At 35.4% G+C, this 23714-nt stretch overlaps 3 protein-coding genes, 1 long non-coding RNA gene and 1 pseudogene across 10 annotated transcripts; 1 reads left to right on the top strand and 4 right to left on the bottom strand.

Annotated features, from left to right (window-relative positions):
* Positions 1–1323: 1323 nt before the first annotated feature.
* LOC110635437 (transcription factor bHLH92) lies at positions 1324–2955 on the bottom strand. 2 transcript variants are annotated; one of them, XM_021784771.2, is made up of 3 exons: positions 2315–2955; positions 1924–2214; positions 1324–1656 (listed from the first exon to the last, which is right to left on the bottom strand). In XM_021784771.2, exons 1-3 carry the CDS (start codon positions 2630–2632, stop codon positions 1645–1647), a joined length of 621 nt encoding a protein of 206 aa, XP_021640463.2. In that variant the 5' UTR covers positions 2633–2955; the 3' UTR covers positions 1324–1644. The 2 variants fall into 2 exon arrangements, with proteins under 2 accessions (XP_021640463.2, XP_021640462.2); XM_021784770.2 differs by having other exon boundaries at positions 1324–1663.
* A 120-nt stretch (positions 2956–3075) lies between these two features.
* On the bottom strand, positions 3076–11592 carry LOC110635411 (CRM-domain containing factor CFM3A, chloroplastic/mitochondrial-like; annotated as a pseudogene).
* On the bottom strand, positions 4694–6341 carry LOC131173940 (uncharacterized). The gene is made up of 3 exons (XR_009144275.1): positions 6051–6341; positions 5793–5948; positions 4694–5345 (listed from the first exon to the last, which is right to left on the bottom strand). It is a non-coding gene; the product is annotated as an uncharacterized LOC131173940 (long non-coding RNA).
* Positions 11593–15225: 3633 nt separating the features above from the next.
* On the top strand, positions 15226–16277 carry LOC110635418 (PRA1 family protein D-like). The gene has a single exon (XM_021784738.2). It carries the CDS (start codon positions 15449–15451, stop codon positions 15992–15994), a length of 546 nt encoding a protein of 181 aa, XP_021640430.2. The 5' UTR covers positions 15226–15448; the 3' UTR covers positions 15995–16277.
* A 2542-nt stretch (positions 16278–18819) lies between these two features.
* On the bottom strand, positions 18820–23137 carry LOC110635447 (E3 ubiquitin protein ligase DRIP2). 6 transcript variants are annotated; one of them, XR_009144143.1, is made up of 9 exons: positions 22924–23137; positions 22623–22765; positions 22014–22113; positions 21140–21482; positions 20572–21014; positions 20420–20470; positions 19678–19750; positions 19255–19598; positions 18820–19078 (listed from the first exon to the last, which is right to left on the bottom strand). XR_009144143.1 is itself a non-coding variant. In XM_058136284.1 (8 exons), the coding sequence occupies exons 1-8, from the start codon at positions 23025–23027 to the stop codon at positions 19406–19408; spliced, it is 1431 nt and encodes a 476-aa protein (XP_057992267.1). In that variant the 5' UTR covers positions 23028–23137; the 3' UTR covers positions 18820–19405. The 6 variants fall into 6 exon arrangements, 4 of the variants coding, with proteins under 4 accessions (XP_057992267.1, XP_057992266.1, XP_057992268.1 ...); XR_009144142.1 differs by having other exon boundaries at positions 19184–19598; XM_058136284.1 differs by having other exon boundaries at positions 18820–19579.
* Positions 23138–23714: the final 577 nt, after the last annotated feature.

Consider the following 23714-nt stretch of genomic DNA (forward strand, 5'->3'; position numbering starts at 1 on the left):
AGAATTGGGATTTTAACTTGCTTTTTGGGAGAGTCTCTGTGCTAGAGAGAAATCTCTCATTTTCTTCTTTCTGCCTAGAGTTCATCTCTTTTCGTCTGCCAGAGTGCATGGTTGTCCTCTGCTTCATCCAGTAGGGGATGGCCATCCTCTCCTTTATTCGGAAGTGCATTATTCCCTCCTGAAAGGGGTTTTGGATAAATGAGTTTATCTTTTCATTTTGCAAATTGACGCGATTTAGAAAGAGAGTTAGTCTGGATCTACGTGTGATGATTCAATTTTAGCTTGTTTAAGAGGGTATCTCGAGGGTATAGGTGTTAAGCTCACTTATGAGGCTTTTCCCCTCCAGTTAAAAGAGATTAAGAAATCACCGTGCTTTACCTCTTCTTTCACTGTCCTGTCCAACGGATTCACATCTCTTACAACCGACACAGTCCTCTGTTCTTGGAGCAAAGCAATTGTCTCCATCAATGGCTGGCATTCTTGCGGTTCTGTTATGGAGCTTAGTTTTGGCTGCTTGAATCTTGGGTGTTATTGAGTCTGGTATTTTGGTTTGGGCAATCTAGCCATATGTAGCCCTGGTCGTTGTTCCTCAGTATGTGGAGTTGCCCTCTATTGAAGCTTCTAGACGCTTGCTGCGGTGAAGTTTTGACTGCGATGATGATCTTGATTTGCTGCCGGTTTGGGCGGCAGCTTGATTCAACTATGGTTTTCTGTCATGGATTTGGGTTTGATGAGTTTGTTTGGGTTCGTTTAACTAGGTTCTTGTTTCTGTAAGTCATGGGCTCTTAATATTGGGTTTTATGTTTTAAACCCTTTGTATTGGAATGGTTAAGGCCTTCCACTAATAAAACTCTACCGTTTTTTTGATAAAAAAAAAAAAAAAAAACTTACTTTTAAAAATAATATTTAAAATATTTAGAGTGGTTCTCCTAATAGTACGTCAAACGAGCTCGATCATGTGAAGAAATTGTACTATTGTCAATGACTATATAAAGGTAATATTTCCAACAGTTTTAAAAGGTTGTATCTAACATTTTAATTTTAATTAAATTATTTTTTATTTTTATATTTAATTTATTAAATATTTTTATTTTAAATCACTATATGTTAACTATTAACATTTAACATCTAATAATTAATAATTATTAAAATAATTTAAATAAAACTTTTTTGTAAATTTTATTTCTATCCCTTTATAGGAGCAGCTGAATCCCATCTAAATCTGAAATCCCCTGTTTAAGGCTAGGCCTTTATGGAAATGTGGTTGACCCTGTAGGCCATGGTTGCTATTAAAAGTCTCCTTGCGCTAAAATAAAAGCACTCTGTACGTGCGGCGTAAATTAAATATTCGTTGGAGCATCTTTTCAATTCAGTTCAAAAAATAAAAGTCCAACCATAATCAGCAATCTAAGTTGACAGCGAACATGTTCTTAGTACAGTACAGGCAAACTGACTTGACTTTTTCTCAAAAAATACCTATGATCTATCTTTAATACAATGATAGAAATATTTAATTGGAGCAATGAAGGTCACCAACCCACCCCATTATGTTTTGCTTTTATACGTTGTGCTGCATGCTTCCTTCAGCAAAATGGCCGAGAAGTTTCCTCCCAACATCCTTTAGCGTAGATTGCACTGCCTTTCTTACCTCAGCATCTGAAATCTTCGAAACACATACATAATTAGACTTTATAAGGACGTGTCTATTTATTATTATATTCATCCCTTGCACGTGCTTTTTTCTCTGTCTCTCTCTATACAGATACTGATCAATTTAATCTTTAATATTAATGAAATTCTAATTGGAAAGGGTTAAGTGAAAGAATTATTATCCCAATGTGTGTGTGGGCTTGCCTAATGAAAGGACTCGTAAGAGGCAACATTGTGTGGCAATAAAGATGGAAAGATACAGAGATGTGTTACCTGGGTTTCAATATCCATTACTGCTACAAGTTCCTCATCTGAAAACGTTGATTTAATGCTTCTGATTTTTGCTCCCAAGCTATTCAAGCACTTAAGAACCTCCACCATATAATCAACCCCTGATGATGCGTTGCGTACTTTGAACTCAATCTTTGTACTCCTCGCATACTCCACCTCCATCGCCTCAGATTTCGCTTCAAGCTCTTGGTTTCTCCTCTTCAACACCTCCTTGTACCGCTTCAACTCATGAATTCTCTTCGCCGCCACTTGCATAATCGAGTTCTTATCATTCTGAAATCAAAGAACAAATAAATTAACTCAGTAACTTTGCCATCTTCATTATATATATAGTATTCATCATAATTCATGTATGGACTGTGAATTGACTAACCTTCGTGCCAAGAGGCAACATAGCGTGAAGGGCTAAGTACCCGTTCTTTTCCTTCTCTCTCCGCACTCTTTCGCTAATCTTCCGGCGAAAACATCTCGCACTCTCAGATTCTTGAGTTTCAGTCCTGACGGGCCAACTTATCGTCATGAATTCTATGATTCTCTTGTTCATGTTAGTAGGATTTGATCGATTGCCAGAATTACTTGCCGAAATTTCGGTTGTGGGCGTGCTTGTGTATGGCAGGAAAGCGCTTTGGTTAAGTGGAGTAGGCTCGTACCAGAAGGCATCACCCTGCAATTCCTCAGAGAAAAGATCCATATTCTTCCCTGGCTAGCGGCTGTTCTCCCGGGAATTTAAAATTTTGTTTTCGACGGCTATATATATATATATAACGGTCACCTCAAATTGAATTTCTCTCTTTAACAGGAGATTTTTCAGTAGAAGCAATTGCCCATGTGGTCAAACGTTTGTTCTTTTAGCCTGGTCCCCTCGATTTCCCTGTAGTCAACGAGACGAAATCGTGTTGAGAGTCGTTTCCTGGAGAATAGTCCATTGAAATGGGCCTACCTCTTAAGCAAGAAATCAAATCCTGTCCGTTGGATTTTAAAACTGAAGTTGTCATTCTATTTTATACCATCATATCAGGCAGTGCAGGGAAGTTTAATTTATTAATAAGGTATCGATATTGACTACCATAATGTAGGTAATTTACAACGTGAAAAGTAATTCATCCTTTTATAATATTCAAAACAAGTTACCCATTTGAATAATACTAAATAATTTTATTTAATTCCATACTAAATACACCCTCAGTCTCAAGTTCTCTTTTCTAAACCAGGATTATTTCTTTTTTTTTTTTTTAATTCAAGTTCCCCATTTTCCTCTCTTAGAAATTTTTTAAAAAAAGTTCCTTCAATTGTTCAAAAATGGTTAGATATGAACTATGCAACGCTTTTAAAATTTTTTTTCACTGTTTCAATAATCAGCAGAAAATAGGCAAAACATTCATTTCAGAGTTGAACTTTGTATCGTCATCTTGAGCTAAGTCATCACATTCAATATCATCTTCATCTTCATTTTCACCATCAAATGTCTCAGGATATCTGTTCCCCTATTCAAATGGATAAAAAGGAAAGGTGTAAGACTAGTGCATATGTGTTCAAATGTCCGCAAATATGGAAGGTTATGCATATAGAGACCTCAGTTTCTTTTTCATTCTCTTGATTCTGGACATCATAAGGAATTCCAGATGGACATTATGAACTATGTTACCAGTTTCATCATCATCATAATCACCTCATTTTCACTGTTGTGTGCCCCAATATATGATTCATCTGCTTCATCCTAAAGGAAAGAAATAAAGAAAGGTGTTTAAATGAAGATCTACCACATAAAAGAATATAGAGAATATTAAATATAAATATAGACCACAGTGTCATCATCATCTGTAAGATAAGAAGCATCCAATCTGTCATATCCCCTTGGTCTTTCACTCTCTCCATTCCTTCCTATAAATGTCAACATGAAACAGAAACATAAAAGATTTGGTTGAAGTTGAAGGAGGAACAATAACTAAAATGTGTATGAAGCCTTACAATTTCACATCTAAGCTTGTCCACTTTCATCTGCAGAGATGATATATGATTCATGAGAGCCTGTTTGACAATATAATTAAAAAGGTTAACCACCTGAATTGTTGTCTGCAAATATCAAATCAGACTTTAAAAAGATTTTGCATTCATGATTGGCATTAATCATCCTGGGCTTATATCAAACCAACTATGGGAACAGATTAAAGGATGGTTCATGACCTCAATGGTCTGGGTTTTCAAAGCACTGTCCAGAGGAAACCCAAAAAATAAATAAATAAAAATAAAAAAAGCTTAAGACCCCATCCCTCCATCTCAGAGTAGGTGATCTGTCACGACCCAACCTATGGGCCGGACCGGCACTAGGACCTGGGCCGGCTTAAAGCCCCCGATGCCCGTAGTAAGCCTAACTGTTCATTAACCCAACTCTAAAGCCCATTTGGGCCCAATATCAAGAAAATAAACGGACAGAGTCCGGCCATAAAATGGACTTACCAACGGGGAGTTTTCGACTCACCCGACCTGTAAACACAATATATAGTCATTTGGGGAGCTCAGCTCACCCTCCACATACTCATCAACATAAAATAAATGGGAGCTCAGCTCCCTCATCCAATCCATCAAACATGCATAGCATATTTAGTTTACAGGTCCAACATAATAATAATATTACAGACCACAATTAAATAAATACTTCTAACACATGCGGAAACTCTAGAAGTAATTAACATTACACAATTATTGATAAACAACCTGCGAGGAAAGGGAGCAGGTTAACCTCAAAAAAATATCCTCCTGTGGCCTGTAAAAATTTTTGAACAGGAGTGAGCGTTCGACTCAGAGAGTAAAATATCAATCTTAACTATAATCTCTATAACTATCTAAATCTCATGCAACCTGTGGAATGAAATGCAACATCAACATCATATTCACATCATAGCATCAAAAAGGTAATTTGGAGCACTCACGCACCCTGTAGCATCAATTATAATATATTGGGAGCTGATCCCCTATACAACTCTCTTAAATCCAACCTGGTGCCAGCGAAGAACTCAAGCCGGACTTTCGCTTAATAAACCAAATCGAGGGTCCCAGCGAAGAACTCAAGCCGTGACTACCCCTCGAAGGAACGGGTCCCAGCGAAGAACTCAAGCCGTGACTACCCCGTCCCATCCATAGTCCACACCACATCACACGCACGCCAACGCACGCACACTGCTCCAAATTACCACAACAACACTCATGGCACATTAACAGTTATGAATGCAACATAAATCGTGCCTAGAGTTTAACTACATAAATACATATGCATATAAGTGATGCATGGGCATGCTGAACATATAATAATATCGAAATTATAATTAAAATTAATATTTTACTCACAGACTTGACGACAATTTACTGTGGCGGCTGGGCGGAGGAAGAAGGCTGTCCCGGCTCACCTGACAATTACATTACATCTATTTAATAAATTTGACTCAATACAACAAAGAAACAGATCAAGTACGTCCTAAGTCGTGCCGAAAATCCGGCAGAGTCTCCCCTATACCTAGGACCTACCCAACCTGCAAAAGGGTTCAAAACACACTTCTATACTCACAATCCATATATCAACAGTTCAATCATATCACACAGCCCCTCCTGGGCCCATCAAATCAGTCATCCATCACAATACGCAAAATTTCAATTTAGTCCTTATTATTGATCATTTTTGCAAAAACTGCCCAAACAAGCTCTAAAAATTATAAAACTTTGCCCCGCGGTCCTTAGCAATATTACTAAGCTATTGCAAAAAGAATCGTAATTTTCTAAGCTACCACGAATATTTTATGGATTTTTAATCCTATTTAAGCACTAGAAAATTACGAAAAAGCAAGGTTCGGGTTTACCTTTGCCGATTCCGACTTCGGGAACGCGCTCGGGACGTCTGACAATGGGGGGCTAGCCAAAACCTCGGCCCAATTCGGAGACTTTTCCGTGCGGGTCCATCTGGCCCGAAATTTGCAGACCCGGTCAACTGTCGAATTTCCGCGAATCGAGGATACCTACACGAAGCCCATAACACGGGGGTTAGCACATAAATTTTTCAGAATTTTCTAAGCTCATTTAATGCTCGAAATTACACTGCGAAGTTTCGTGGGACCCACCGAAAAACGGTGTCGGAAAAATTCGAAATTTATGTCGTTGCGAAGCTCTCGACGAATGGAGCGTGCTGGTAGCCTCGGTTTTCTCGTGGGATTCACGGTTTTCGAGAAATCTAGCCCAAAAGTCGAAATGGGCTAAAATCTTCCCGAGCAAAAATCGGACAAACCGCTCGATGGATTTCGGCGTTCTTGGTGTCTATGGAAAGCTCTCGCCGAGTAGATGATTTTAGACACAAGACCCGGTCCAATCGGTGGCCGGATCGGCCGGATTTGGCCGGAGAAACTGGAGCGATGCGCGCGGGAGAAGAAAAAGGAAAGGGAGCCGGTTCGATTCGACCGGTCCGATCCGGTCCGGTTCGATTCGGCCGGTTCGATTCGAAATACAAAATTTTGAATTTTTACTCTGCCTCGGGACCGAAAACGAGGTCCAAAAATTCCGAAAAAATTTCGTAAAACTCAGAAAAATACGTAGACTCCAAATATATTTTTAGTTTTGCCACGTGGTCTTTAAATTAATTTTTAAAAATCATCAAAGTTTATATTTTCGGAAAATCGAACCCGATTTTTAAAATCCGAAAAATCTCAAAAAAATTCCTAAAATTTAAATAAAATTAAAATATCAAAAATACTCATAAATAATAAAATTTGGGGTGTTACATGATCAATGACTGGCCGCTCAATGGTCTCGCCTGTAACTTAGACGTCTACAAATCGAATGGATTCTGGCTCAAACAAAAAAGCAAATACAGGTGTTCTGATCAACAATATACAGATTTGTAAACATAACTCACACCTTTGCATCTCTACTGAAAGAGCCAAAGCTTTCCTCTTTGTCAAGAGATTTCTTGGCCTCAATGTCGAAGGTCACTGGTAATCCTTTCCTCTAAATATAATTATGGCATAGCCTTTGGAGACTCTGTCTACTGAAACCAAGAAAGCCCCACTTTCAGCTTCAAGTTTTAAAGCAATTTTTTTAACCTGTTCAAAATTTTTAGCTTTCAAAATGATCTTAACCAATTCACAATATTTCCAATGCAAGTGCATGTTCTCCACTATACCATCAAAAACACCACGTCTACCTGAAGCAAGACAACAACCGCTCATAAAATACTCTCAAACAAAACCATGATAAATTTATTACCTAGGAAGTTCCATTATACCAAGAAGTAAGAAAGCTTTCATCATCAAACCAAGCTTTCGAAACATAAATCTCTCCTCATCAGTTATGCTTTCAGGGTCAGCCCGTATTTTGCCGGTTTTAAAAACTCTTCCACCTTAGATAAGGCTCGTCCAGCTTTCATTAACTCTCCTTCAGCCTAATGGACAAAACACCAAAGATTTTTAGCTATGAAGATCTTTAATACCTAACATGCAGTACAGTGAGCCTATGAAGCAATATATGCTACATGATGCTTGAACTACATGAAGCTAGATTATATGACAACGTGTTTAATAGCTTCGTAAGAAAACTTTTGAATCTTGAGCAACGATAGCATGTACAAATAGATATTAAAGAGTTTACAATTACATATAGTACTTTGATAAGTGAAAATACTACATGAGACTCAAGTTTGAAAGAACTCACAAAAACAAGCTTGCTTTCAAGCTTTCTGACAAGATTGGCATGCCTTGCTATTTCAACTTCTCTCATAATTTTTTCCCTATGATTGTCATCCAAACTATTTCCCCACTTTGCATCTGCATCCAAAGTTTCCTCAAGAGTGCCAGCAGTTCCTGATTTCTCCATTATTTCAGAATTCTGTATGACCAAGGCTGACGCTTTTAACCGTGCCTGCTGCTCTTTGTCCTGTAAGGATTTTGCCAATCTCTCCCTTTCTAGCAATGCTTCAGAGACATCTGGTGACAAAAAAATCCTTTCCCCTATAGAAGACTAAGAAGTCCTTGTTTCTAGAAAGCAGCATACCCCCTGTTAATTTCTGCAGCCAAAGAACAAGCTCGCAGTCTATTATTTTTTATGCATCTTCCAGGAGCAAATTAAAACCAAATCATTTGCCAGAAGAAAAGTGATTTATCAGTTTTGCACAGCCATGCAAAGGATGCTTTACTTATCATAATTTGATAGTCTAGCTTGGCATCTCAAATGATCGTCAGAACTAAGTATATACAGTGATAAAATCATAATAAGGAGATAGGAATTACATTACTGAAATTCAAGTAGGCACCAGCAGTCCATTGATGGTTACATAGAACACCAGGGGGACCAAGGTTCTGGTAGGATATTTTCCACAGTTGATGCTTGTTTTTTGAAGTTTCTAGGAAGGGGGACATCTTTTCTCCAAAAAGTTGCACTGGTGGGGCTACAAAAAAAGACCCACCCCGTGAAACAGCAGAACACATGCTCCCTTAGCTTCCTTAGTAATTTATTTACTACATCACAATTTTCCTGTCACAATACTATTGTCAAACAGATTGGTTAAAAGAAATGTGGAAAAGTCATTATCACCATAGGTTCACAACGCTAAATTTATTTTCCACTAAGGCTGATAAGAAAAATATAAGTTGCACAATTAATTTATTACTATAAATTTCTAGTTTTATAGTATGATATATGCATGAAGTATGCAGTGGAAGAAAAGGAAATATCCCAACACAAAGGCTTTATTTGGTACATGGAATAGCATGGAATATTATGAAGAATGGAATAGCTATTTCATGTTGAATACCCATTCTCAACTTTGGTTCAAATTTCAAATGTGAAAATGTTATTCCATAGAATTTAATAGCTATTCCACAATCTTAACTTTGATTGAAAATTCAATTATTGAGAAGTTACCACAGGACGGCTATTTCATAAATTTGTCGAATATAAATTCCTCATGAGGGATATTCATTCTATGGCCATGGAATAGCCTTTCCATTCATACTCTATTACATTCTATGAGCCAAATGAAGTCAAAGTCTTACAGTGTAAAATTCTGCAAAAATAGTATAAAATATGCAAAACATCTGACAATATTTACATATGGAAAATAATTATTCATCCTATTGTTCAGAAATTCTGCATCCCATTTATGTAGTTGCTGGATGTTTCATTACCTTGATATCTTCAGCCATTCTTTCACTAGAAGTCAGCTGCACACCACGTTCAAGTGCAATCTTTGCAATTGAACTCTTCTCCCATAATTTGATCATAGATTCATAGCAATAGCCAAGCCTTGGAGCTGCCTGCTTCTGCCTGGAAAGGGAAACTCGCATATACATTTATTAGGTAACTCAGAATTTGCACAAAGTACTGCCAATGCAAAAGTGGAATACCTAATGCAAAGTGTGGAGGAAGAACCCTGGCAAGCCTTCCTAAGGATGTTGCCACCTTTTGTCCAAGAGTAGACCTGACTCCATAAGGAAGTATCCTGATTGGAGGTTGGTAAACAGGAACAATGCCAGGAAGCAGATCTGCATCAACAGGTAATGGATCCAATCCTGGCCAATCTGTGTATCTGGGACCCAGACCTTCCAACAGCTTGTTTACTTCATCTTCGTACTTTACTTCTTCCAACATTCCTGTTTCTTTCTTCTCCTTGCCCTCAGCAGTAGTATCTGAGTTTGATTGAGGCACATCCAATTCACTGGAAGAAGCAAATTTAGATGGAGTTCTAATAAGTTTTCCAGCAGTGGCTGGTAAGGAATCAGTAGATATCTCACTTTTCTTCAAAATCCACTTGCTCAGTTGCACTGAGGGAACCTCATAACTTACACCTCTATATAACCATACAGAAGTGCCAGACCTCCAAATCACTAAACCACCAGTTTTCCTCTGAAAATATTTTATATTTAAAAAATGAAAAGAAGTGGGAAAAAAAAAAAAGACATAACAGTATTGATCAATGGATGGAAAAGAAATATCTATTCACGCCCTAGCGAAATAATCTTCTTAAAAATGTTAGTGTCTAATTAGTAATGCCTTTCTCGTCCTTCTCTGAACCATGGAAGGTAGATGACATCAAATGACAGCACAGCAAGACATTGCATGAAACCACATACAGAAGAAAATGGTTCCAAAATTATTATGCATTATTCCTTTCTTAGCAATGAAATTGTACTAAAACAGTAAAATCATTATAATTGCAGTATCCCTTTTCAATGGCCAGTGTATTGTATACTACGCCTACAGTTTTAGCTACACATAAAATGTTAAATGTTAGTGCCATTAACATGCCATTCATTATCCTGATGGTTACTTCAGGACAAAAATTATTGCAACATGATCAGCTCGCTTGTAGAAGTTGTTGATAACTAGTTGTTACATGGATATACCTGTTAGTTATCAACTTTTCACCTCTAGATTTTAATTATCTTCTGTATTTATTTAAATGAAATCACGCAATAATAGTTTCTCAGTATATTGATGTATTCAGTTCTGGGTGGAAAGATGAACAAAGTCAGCATTGATAGTTTCTGGCACGGAAACAGTGTTAACACCTGATTCACATAAAACAATGATGAAGTCTTTATGCTTGCAGGTAGACTAACACAAAGACTAAACTCCTATGACTGCAGGTTCTATTTCACAGCTGCATATTGATTTAGTTTCCTTTTATCCAATCATGAATCCAGAAAAAATAAAATAAAATAAAATAAAATAAAATAAAATAAAATAAACGAAATTTACTTACAACCTAGAATAACAAATACAGGAATTAAAATCACATTCAACAAACAAAATAGATCAAATCAGAGGAAGCAAACCTCCAGTGTCTCGTGCATCCTCCTCATATTAAGCGCAGGTGCTCCCTCAACTTTCACCCTCACAATCTCTGATGTCTTCCACCTTAACTCTCACCTTTGTCTTTATTTGATACTTCAAGTTCCTCAACCTCCTCAACTTTGACTCCGGCAACGTCAACTCTGCCAACGCTGTACTACTTTTGTTCCCCGCCGTCCACTTCCTCTCATCCTCATTCTCCTCCTTTATAGGTTTCTCCCACGGAAACCTCACCTCTCCATTACTCTTAGACAGATCCTCTACTCCTAACGGCGATTCGCTGGAATACCCACCTCGTGAATTTGGCAAGATTTCTTCTTCCACATAGAATATATCCTCTACACTCCCTTTTTCTATCATTCTCTCTGGCTTTTCTCTTTCTTTTCCTCAGCATCACCATCTATGTACCCATGTTTCTTCAATTTCTCTACAATTTTTTCCATGGTAGTACCACCAGTACAGCTATTGTCACTATATCGATAATTGAAGACGGCTTGAGGGGGTTGTGGGTGGTTCTGTTTATTGGGTTTGTTCCATTTTGAAAACCAATTGCAAGTCGTTGAACTTTTTGCAATCGGGTTCTGTTGAGAAGCTGATTTGTCAGTGGCGAGAAAACTGGATTTTCTTGGTAGAATATTGTCATTGAGTGAATACGCGTAGGGAGTGCGTGCTTTTAGAGGAAATGATGAATTGTACCTGAAGAATTGGAGGGAAGTAACGTTGAATTTGGAGAAGGAGCTTTGAAACGAATCGAAGTGTAATTGGCAACCAGGTACCAGAGCCATTACAGCAAGACTGAGATACTGTACATAGACGCCACAGAGAAGGCATCTAGCAAAGTTATTTATTTTAAATTACAAAAATATATATGATAAGTGATTTAATTCTTCTTTCTAGTCAGCATATTGTTCATTTGCCATCGCTACATTAATAATCAACTTTTCATATGCTAAATAATATTTATAATAATAATAAATAACTTTTCATTATAGCAAATAAATTTAGATAAAATTATTATAATTTTATATAATATATTATATTTAGATTGATTGAATACATTCAAGTGTAAATAAGATTTATTCGTTAAAATTATGAAAATTTTAATAAAATTAAAAATTAAAAAAAAAGAAATATATATATATTGGTCTAAAAGAAAAAGAATATTACTTACACAGATACAAGGGACTTTGACGCCACCACTACTCCTTTGATTATGTAATTAAGCCATAAATAACTTTCTTAAATTCAGTGCTGAATTTAGAAAATTTTTTTGAATCAACATATAAAAAATAAAGAATATGATTGATAAAGCAATACTGGAAATTAAACGACATGTTTTAGAATGAAAATAAGAGAAAGCGAATAAAATAAATTTTATATATCCTATTCTAGATTTCCAAAATGTGATTCAATATTCTTTTTTTTTTATTTTATTATGACTTATTTCTCGTCTGGTTACGCAATTAACTGTGCTTATTAGAAATCTTCTCCTGATTGAATGTTAATAGTATTAATAGAATTTTTTTTTATATTATTTAATATCATGACCATACAAAATAATTAACAAGCTAATATTCCTTAATTATTTGCATTGAACATAATTAATTCCTATTTAGTGAATAATTCAGTTCCTATATTCGTATACTTGAAAAATCACTCTTGTTCTGATAAGCTTGTTCTGATTAAAAGGTGGTAAAAAGAAGGATGCCCCAAATGAAAGTATTTAATTTCATGTGTTCTGATAATAGTCCTGATGCTATGTGCAAATTGTAATGAAGTAGCTGGGCAAGCAAAATGCTGTACTGAACATTATGAGCTTGGAAGATGCAGGCCAGGTATTGACGACGATCCCAATACTAATGGCAAGTGCTCGGCGTTTTGCTCCTCTGGTTGCCCCAAGGGTGGCTTTTGCAAGAAAACTGCCAATGATAAGCATCACTGTCATTGTTATTGCTGATCTATATCTACAATAACTATTATCACTCTAAACGACAATCCTTTTGTTATCAATTCATTGTGAGAGGCTTCCAAACGACAATCCTTTTGTTATCAATTCATTGTGAGAGGCTAAGACGACAGAATCAAATTATTGTCTATTTCTTTTGATGAAAAAAAAAAAAACATTTGTTATTCATCAAAACGCTCCCTTTCTGTGTCATTTTCTCTAGTTTTTTCTCTTTTCTTTTCATCAGCATCACCATCTCATGCTTCTTCAATTTCTCTACAACTTTTTCCTTGGTACTACCAACAGTACCGCTGTTGTCACTGTATCGATAATTGAAGACGGCTTAAGGGGGTCTTGGGTGGCTCTATTTATTGGGTGTGTTCCATTTTGCTAGTCGTTGAATTTTTGTCAATCGGGTTCTGTTGATGAGAAGCTGGTTTGTCAGTGCCGAGAAAAGTGGATTTTCTTGGTGGATTCTTGTCACACAATGAATTTGCGTAGAAAGTGCGTGCTTCTAGAGGAATTGAGGAATTGTACCTGAAGAATTGGAGAGGAGTGCCGTTGAATTTGGAGAACAATCTTTGAAACGAATCGAAGTGTAATTGGATTAAGCCACAAATCAATCCTCATGATCTAGAACCAACAAGCACCTACTTAAATAATGCCATGCAAATGGCTCCGATGGACAAAACAACACCCATTCTCCTAAAGGAAGTGTACAGAAGCAGAAGATCAATGCAAAACCAGCAAGAGGTAGCGGTGACAACACTTTTTGGCGTCCTAATTGCGCCTTTTGTCAACCATATGGATATCGGCCCCCCAATGAAGCACTACCACTAGATTTCCACTCCCTCACATCATCAATCAAAGATGCTCAGGCGAAAGATTTACAAGTTCCTCATAAATCCCAATAAGAACCAAGAAAAATGACATAAATAGAACCAAAAGTGGATTTCTCTAACCCTCTCTATCAAGCCCATATATGCAGAAAACAACACATAAAACTTAAATCCAACCCGAGGCGAGGAGGGCAACTCACAATCGGGTTGGGGAGGAAGCCCTCCCATGCCCATATTGTTGGCAATAAAAGGGCAAAGTCCCTAGGGAGAAAGGAGAAAGAACGAAAAAAAGAACGTATCTGAATTTTACCTCATATTTCTCTCATACACTTAACTTTGATTTATTATTAAAAAATTTATAAATTTTAATTTTATTTCATAAAAAATTATCTAATTTATAATAGTAAATTTTTAAATTAAAATTTTTTTTTTCTAAATTATAATATAATATTTAGTGTTTTAATATTTTTTTGATGAATGATAAATCTTTCTCTTTCTCATAAAATTAGAAAAAAAGAAAAATTTCACTAATCATTTTAACTTAAAAATCTGGAATAATCGATTATAAATATTTTTTAAAATAAAATTAAAATTTAAAGTTTTTAAAAAATAAATTAAAGTTAAAAAATAAAAATAAAATATGAAACAAAATACAGGTACGAGTTATAAAAATTATTCAAAATTTTGAGTTAAAATCTCTTTCACATAAATATTGATATTTCCATTCGGATGAAAAATTTCATATGTCGATTTAAAGAAGTACACAAATTTTATTGTCTTCAATAGTTGATTTATTTATTTTATCGTTAAACTAAAATTTAATAATTTATCTAATACTAATTATTACAAAATAAAATTATCACAAAAACTCTCTAAATTATGTTTTACTTATAGATAATTATTAATGTTAAAATTATAAATTTATTTCTAATACATATTTTAAACATTTTAAGAAACATTAAGTACTTCAAAATTTTAATTAGTAAAATAACAAAATTAAGAAAAGGAAAGAGGGAGCAATTTTTTATTTTATTTTATTTACTGTTAGAGTTATTCTCAGTTTAGTTTTATGTATTGAGATTAATATTTAAATTTTAAATGAATTATCATATTTTTATAATTTGAACTACTGAATACAAAATTATTAATAGTTAAAATTTTATTTTTTTATAAGTAATTATTATTTTTTTTAAAATCTATATTTAATTTTTTTAATAATTTCAATTATTTATTTTAAATTAAAAAAATATATATGACATGTGATTTAATTCTTCTGGTCAACATATTGTTCATTTGCCATCACTATATTAATAATCAACTTTTCATGTGCTAAATATAATAATTACAATAATAAACTCTTCATTAACTAGACCTTATGACTAACTCATAATATCATCCAACAGTAGCTAGTTTACATCTTGCATTTAACTGAATTACACCTTATGAGAATCTTTTGTTGTCAAAAGCAGCCACCGTCGCCGGAGCTTATATGTCAGTCGATGCCACAAGATTATGTGTAAGATCCTACCTTTCATTTTATGTACTAAAAGAGAAGAAAATCTTGCAAATATGACTGAAATTTTGGTTTAAGATCTCTCTAAACTAAATATTTTATAAATTTATGAGCTATATTATTTCTCGGCCTAGATATGGTTGAGTTTCGGCCTGTGAGTCCTGAACTGATTGGGTTTATGAACTGGAGTGGGCAAATATCAACATTACTCACCAGCCACAGCCAAGTCCAAAATCACCTGTCAAGAGTAAAGTAAAGAAGGACAGTGGAAATCGCCCAAGTCAACTCAGATGGTTTCTAACGTTCTCCAAAAACTTATTGTTTCAAACGACATGAAAAGCCTTTGAATCAGAAAGCTACGATCTTCGTTCACCAACGGTAATGACAACAATGTCAAATTCTCCTCAATTCTTCTCTCGCTTCAAGAAAACCTCCCAATCCCTAAAAGCTAGCCTTCATCCGTGGTCCCTTTTCCTAGATCTCACCTCTCTCAACCTCCCATCCTCCATTCCCGACTCCACTACTCGCATAACTCAGAACTTCACTCATTTTCGCACTAATTACTCGATAATTGTCTTGCTCGTCCTCTTCTTCAGTCTCCTCTATCATCCTCTCTCCCTAATCGCCTTCTTTTTCACGCTCGTCGCTTGGGTCTTTCTCTACTTCTCTCGCGAGGAGCCGCTCAGCGTTTTCGGTTACCAGGTGAATGATTTGCTGGTTCTAGTTGCGCTTTTTGCGGTTACGCTTTTGGTGTTGGTTTGGAGTGGCGTTTGGCTTAATGTAGTGGTTTCGGTTGGAATCGGTGTGGTTTTGGTGTTTTTACACGCGTTGCTGAGGAGCACGAATGATCTTGTGGCGGATGATATGGAAACGTCATCGTATGTGAACCTGCTTTCTGATGATGATAGCCCAAGAGGGGGCTTGTAGCGGTACTTTATCTTTTCTTCTTCTTGGAAAAGATTCCTGCTTTTCTTTAATAGGATTTACAAACATAATTGCTGTGTGTGTGAACGTCTTTGAGATCTCCTAACTTTGCTGATTCCTGTTTTTGAATTTCTTGATAAAAGAATTGAGTTAGTAGTAGTAAGAAATTACAAGAGAATTCAATGGATAGCAAGGAATTGATGCTATAGTTTTGTAATGTTAGGAAATTGTTATGATACAGGAATTTGCATCTTTCTAATATCATTCATCAGAATTTGTTTTCTTTTTTGTTTGTTGCTTTAGTTATCAAGATCTTTCTATCAAGAAGTTGACTAACAATTGAATTTTGACTAGCGATCATTAGGAATGGTATCACCTACAGTAGACTTTCAATTGAAATCTAATAGCCTAATCCTTGTAATAGGTAATTAGTGTCCATATTTATGCAATATTTTTTCCTTGTTTTGTAATGGTAATTCCCAGATGTTCGTTTAATGATAACGCAAGTAGTATCCATTTGCATTTTGTTTGACTTGGATATGTAGTCAATATAGAATGTTATTGTAGCTGTAGATTTCTCATCCTTCTTTGCAACTCCCTCTATGCCAAAATGTTAAATACTGTTTGTGGTGAACCTTATTTTGGGCAAAAATGTTTTGCATCGGGCCATAAATTCATTCCTGAGGTGGAGGCATTAGAGAAAGTGTGCTATTGTAAACTGATGGAATTCTGTTGATTGAAAGCCAATTTCTCCCAAATATGGCCTCCTGTATGGGATTCTGTTCTGTTGCCTTTTGGTATGTACTTGCTGAAGAATTGGGTGGTTCAAATGGTTAGGACTTCATAGGTGTTCTGGCTATGTGCCAGGTCATTGCAGACTTATTAAACCTCTTACTGGAAGGTTGCTAGGCATGCATGAGTTACCTGTAAAACAAGTTTAACATTAAGTTTTGTTATGTGCTTCCGTCGTTTCAAATTATGAGAGCTATGCAAAAAATATTTATGGGTCTTAATTTTTTTTTAAAAAAAAAGTTGGTTTGAGGGATTAGATTTACCTTCAGAATAAATGACTTATTGGGGTTATCATTTACTATGTGCCTGATGTTTTGAAGTTATATGAGAAGTAGAACCAGTTATTTAGTTTATTCTCAATATCCACAATAGCAGTGGACACTTGCTTGGTTTTGCACTACTGATAACTGGCAACAATGAAGTTATAGAGCCAGCAGAGATTCTGCCATTAAACTGAGAGGTATGATACTGCCTTATAGGAATACACTATTGACTGAAGAAGCAGAAATGTTTACTCTATGCTAAAACATCCGGCCCTCCGTGATATGGTCCTTGCGAATGGGATAGCCTTAGTTTGAGTTAATTTTATGAATATTTTTATAAAGGTTATTAAATTTTAATTTATTTCATAAAATTCATTAAATTTCAATTTAATTTCATTAAAGTCACTGTTAATCTGCTGACTTGTCAATTATTTTACAAATAAAATTATTTACATAGTGGTTACTAGTGAAAAAGAAAAGGAGAAAATGAAGGAATTTGATGATAAATGGATAGTTGGATGTGTTTTATGCATTTTTTTTTTTTTTTTTAGAAACTAATTACATAGTGGTTATTGGTGAAAAAGAAAATGAGAAAAGGAAGGGATTTGATAATAAAGGGGTAGTTGGATGCGTTTTATACATTTTATTTTTTTTTTAATTAATAAAATAAAATAATTTTACTTATAAAATAATTGATAGGTTATTAAATTAACTTGTAAATTTTTAATTTTTTATTATAGTAATTTTTATAAAATTAAATTGAGATTAAATAAATTTTATAAAAAAAATTAAAATTTAATTATTTTTATAAAAATAAATATAAAATTAAGTGATTGCTTATAATAATTACCTTTTTAGGTTGCCTGCATTGTGGTGCTTAGAGCTCATTTACGAAAATCAGAGCGCCTGGCGCTCAGCAACGTCAAATCCGAAACCTGCCAAAATTAGCCAAAAACCCAGCTGCCCATTTGCCATTGGAATCGCGAATAACCCCTCCACCAGTGGCCATTTTAGTGACTGAAGAAAATGCTCCATCCACGTTAAGTTTAAACCACTTCTCAGGAGGAGGCTCCCACCTGAACTCCCAGAATTAACAACATTAGGAACGTTTGACAGAGATGCAGCAGTCACTTTGACTCCTGCCAGGATGATACCCAACGTCCCCTCAACCAATTTTTTTATAGAGCTGAGCACGGTGATGACGGCACCTCCTTCGAAGCCTTTCACTCAGAGGCAGCGGACATGTCAACTTTGAACCTTTTTTTTTTAATTCTGTTTTGCGAGTGATAAAAAAATAGGGATCGCATTCTCTTTTTCAGCCGATAAATATTGCGTTGACTATTGACCCCTTTTTTCTCATATCAAGAAATTTATAAGATTTTGTACTATATTTCAGAGTTGCAGGATTTGTATTGTATTATGTAATCAGAGGCCTTATTGATAAACTACACGATGAAAGCAATTGCCCAACAACTAACGACTTCTTTAGTATTAGTATTGAAATTACGGGTAAAAAATTTATTTTTATAAATATATCAATCAGAGAATATTAAAAATTAATTTAAAATTAAATTTAATAAATTTTAATTATAAAAATATTAAAATAATAAAATAATTTTTTTAAATTACTTTTTTTAATAGTATTTTAAATAATATTTTTATTTAAAAAAGTAAATTTAGACTTTCAAAATCAATATCCAATAGGCACTAACTATAATTGTACTGTCCTTGAATCGGGGAAAAGAAAGGAAATTTTTAATGTATTTGCGCAAATTAAAGAAAGAAAAGTTTTTACTTTAGCATATAAATTCAACCATGGAGAAAATATTACATTTTCCTTCTAGTTTTCAGTAAATATGCCCGTGCCGGCATCAGCACAGAAGGGAGTTCACAGTTAATCCAAAGTGCTCAGCGAAAATTTGACTTTCAGATCTTATAAGACGATCATATCATCTCATCTCAACTTGTTAGGCCAGCGACATGAATCCTGTGCATGTCCTGCTTTCTTACAGCGACCTTTGTTCAATGGATTCTGACATTAATCAAACCAAAATCTCTCAGCTTGTGAATTGAAAATCAGTATTCTTCTATTCTCTGTTGTTTCTGTATTTCTCTATAATTTCTACTATTTCTATACCTTTACTAAACAAGGAAAATCCACGAATGTAAAAGAACAGGTTATGCACCACATGTCATAGCAAATTGAACCTGTGTACATTCGTTATGAAGACGAGAAATTTGGATTTCCACGTTCCAACACGCGATTGCATGGTGGCAAAAAAATAGATGTCTTAGATCAACTGGATTGAAATCACTGCTGCCATGCCATTGAATGAAGCATGACCATGAACCAAATATTTCATGGAGGATGAGTTTTTCGACCATATGACAGAACCATCACAAACTCTTTCGCTGAGCTGCCAACACTTGTCCGTATTCTTTCGGCTGTTGGTGCCATCTGCAACCACCTGTCTACCAAATGATGCAACTGCAACGTAGAAAGCACCGGCTGGCCATTTAGTGAAATTTCTACCTGCAAGAATTTCAAGCAGCTGCTGTAGCTTCAACATTATATCCCTATCAATACCTGTAAAACTAACCTTTTTGATGAAAAGACAACAATGAAATTACCTCAGCCTCGCTAGCAAGACCCAGCTTTTGCACCAGATACTTTTTAATAGATGAAACGGGTAAATTGCCATCCCTGTGGCAAATTGAAATTGCTGAGCTAATAAAATTTTAGAGCAAGTGCATAGAAGTTAAGAGAGAGTTATTGAAACATTTTCAAACAAGAAGACAATTCATCTTGTTTTGAGTAGATGGTCACACCAACATTGTCAAATAAGAGTAAATATTGATAGAATCCCCAGTTTCCAAACTTAAAAGCTTTTGTGCATAGAGTAATACATCCTACTTTTGATTTAAGCGGTGCTAAGTTTTTGTTTTACTTAAATATATTTGGAAATATGCATCTCATTGAAAATCCAAAAAATAAATAAAAAAAAAAATCCTTGTTTTTTTTTTCTTTTTATTTATTTGGTTCCGATATAGACTTAATTCAAAATTTCATAGACATAAAGATGACTTTAGTACCATTAAATTAAAGCTTTAACCCCTTGCCTTTAATGTAGAACAAAAGCATATCAAAGCTTATTTCAGAAACAAAGCGAAATTATATAGCAAATACGTACGATGTTTAATATAAGACATCACTATAGTTCATGTAGGTAGAAAAGAAGTACCAAATTGAAGTATGGCAAACCAAAATTGCCCCTAAATTTCAAATGTTGCAAACTTGGAAAATGCTGCCAAAATTAAAGATTGGTAGCAGTAAAACACAAAATTTAGTCGGTGGGGGAATAATGGAACTCACTTAACCCTCAAGTAGCATGAAGATATCTGTGGCAAGAGTGCATCTTCTTCCCTGCAATCATTAGTCAAAATGTCACGACTCAAAATGCGACATGCTAACTGTAAAATTAAATCATTCAAATCTACAATAAAGAAAAAGAAAGCACATCTCACTGATCATCAGAAGCAACTAATGAGAACCAAATTGGACTAAATCTTCCATCACATTTACTGCTTGCATCAACAAAAGTTTGTGCTGGAATATTCAAGCCCTCAGAGACAACTGCTCTATTTTTGCGTACACCTTGCAACTTTTTAGTCTTCACTGACCCTGCCGGCGACACAGAAAATTTATTTTCATAACCAATAACTTTTGATTTTTTACGATGCTTCTTAACCATGGCTTTAAGCACTTGAGCTTCATTCTCTGCAGGACCAGGCAGCTGCATTTGGACAGTAGCTTCCTTTATATCAGACTTATTAGGCTTTGATTTGCTTGCAGTTTCAACCAGACAATTTAAGGGTTTGCACAACTCAGTTTTGCCTTCACATGGTTCAGCGCTGTCCTCTGTATCCTTATTTGTCTTGCACTGTTGGGATGGCTCGGGATTGGAATTCTACACGTTGACAATGATTACACGTGAAACAACTATCAAACCAAAGGTATATGGATCATTTTCTAAGGGATATGATTATTAAAGAAAAATGCAATATGGTACAGAAACTGAATGGCCTCCTTTACCTGCCTTTTAGCTTGTGCAATTTGGCTTATAGTTTCAGGTGAGCTTAAACTCTCGTAGCAGTCATCCACCTTCTTAACAAGCAGTTCCTCAGCGAGAATAGATTCTCGTACATCCGGACTTTTCCTTGCAATGCATTTCAATCTTTTCCTAGGCAGAACAGACTTTGCTGCTGCTTTGGGTGTGCTGACCACCAAGGAAGAGAGAGATATCTCCTTTCTTCTGCCTGCCAATGGGGCTAAGGGCACAGCTTTTGGGACTGAGGGCACAACTGCAGGTGCCTTAGTCTTTTCTCTTTTGGAAGCAAAGAGCTTGGCCTTTAGATCTTGCACACTGTGGTCTGCCCTGTGGATCAGCATAGATAAGCAAGTTAAGACAGTGTCTGTGGTGATCAAATTAATGACCATTTTGTCAATCTTGTTTGTCTTTCAAGTGGTAAGTACAAATGAACCATTCTGTATAGCATGTCAAGAGAATGAACCACGGGTTCAAACATAATATATTTGCTAGTTTCTTTACAAGAAAAACTTGTATATGAAAACATAAAAGCACCTACATGACGAGCTGGAGCAAGAGGTGCCCAACATCTGCAAGCACAAATAATTATGACTTCTACTTTTTACTAATAGTGCAGAAACTAAAACATCAATTGATTGAATCAAGACTTGTTCCAACCTATGGAAAACCAGAGATTGTCCTGCTAGACAGTTCATTGATAATATGGTGAACACATATCAATAATTCTAATGCTATCCCCTAAATGATATAATTAACTGGCTAATAGCCAAACATCATTCACATTTGTCTTCATCATTCATAATTGCAGTGGGATAAGCTTTTTTGCAATGTATTACAGAGAAGAAGATGATCAAATACCTGAGCTTCTCTAGTGGAGCACACCCCAAGTCGATATTACACACTGGACAGGTATCTAAGTCCTCATCAGATACCTTGTCACATATGCATTTCCTGCAAACTGTTTTAAAATTATAGAGACTTGATGAGATATTTGCTTGTTTGATGCGCCAGTAGTACGCACATCTTATTTGCCTTAAATAAGAATATTTACGGTTCAAACACTTGTATTATCAGGGAAAAATAGCAGCTCATGTACTTGAGGTAAAATCACAAGGTAACTAGATTAGAAGTGAGATTAAATAATTTAATATAAATAAATTCCAATTCATGCATTCAAAAATAGCCAACTTGCCCACTACGAAATCAAATTCAAACAAGTTTAGCGCTCAAAACAAAACAAGCTAATGAAATGCTATAATACCAAGAAACTCTATTTTAATAAAAAAAAAAAAGCAAAATTAGAAATATCTTCATCACGTAAAACGGGGAAAATAACAAAAAAAAAAGTGCAAAAAAGAAAAAGTAAATGGAAGATTAGTTACCACTGAGTACCCACGTCAACAAACGAAGTAAAGGAAGTACAAATGGAATAACACAGAGCAGAGAGAGAGAGAGAGAGGCTCTCACAGGTGTGGAGACATTCAGAGATGGTCGTAGCGTCTCTAAACAGCTTATTGCAGAGAGGACATGTCATGCATGCGGCAAGCTTCTTTCTTTGGACCTTCACCACCTGGTTGAACATCATCTTCACTGACGCCGCCACCTGCGTACTATAACTCACACGCATAAAACACATACACATACACACTTTTTTAAATTTATTCACGTACCCCACATGGTGCATGTTACCAATACGCAACAAATCACGAGAATTCTATGCCGTTTTTGACGACAGCCCTCGAAAAAAAAAAAAAGAAAAAAAACCTACCCAATTTTCTGTTTGATGGGCGAGAAAAAGAAAGAAAAAGAATCGAAACAAGGGAATGGCGTGAGATTTTTTGGAGTATTCGATGTAGGTCTTGTTCGATTCATTCAATGGCACTGGACCCTTGATATGATCTACCTATCTGCTTCAGTGTTTTCCTGCCTGAAAGCAATCAAAACACCAAAACTCGAAACAAAGAGGGAAAAAAAAAAAATATATATATATATATATATATATATATATATATATATATTTAATAACATGGAAAAAAAATTTGAAAGAGGAACGAGAAATTTTTTTTTGGGGGGGGGGGGGAGAGCGCGCTAGAATTTTCCCGCTGGCATAACCTGCGCACTCTCTACGGCTTTAGCGTCACCGTTTTTGTAGCAGGCAGTGTTACAGTAACAGGTAGGTTATTTAGCCTTGGGCACGTGGATGTCATGTGATGAGGCGAATGTATGGATCACAGTTAAAGAGATGTAGCTGTATAATGCCAAGTTGGGTTGGGTGTTTTGAGATTGATGGATATTATTAAAAATTATGATAGATAAATATTACAAACATTGATACATGCGCACAAAAAAAAAAAAGAAAGACCGACCCACCCACGGCAAAAGATGCTTGCCAGACGTAACAACAAACAGTTGTTTTTTTTTGTAAAGGAGAAGAAGAGGTGGAAACTGGTACGTGCCATCTGATTGTGTTGATGAAAATGGATAAGGGAGAAACTACCAAACATATGAACACTCCAAAACTATTCTAATTTATGTTATACATTTTGGAATAAACTATGG

The sequence above is a fragment of the Hevea brasiliensis genome, chromosome 15 (assembly GCF_030052815.1).
Source record: "Hevea brasiliensis isolate MT/VB/25A 57/8 chromosome 15, ASM3005281v1, whole genome shotgun sequence".
NCBI classification, from domain to species: Eukaryota; Viridiplantae; Streptophyta; class Magnoliopsida; order Malpighiales; family Euphorbiaceae; genus Hevea; species Hevea brasiliensis.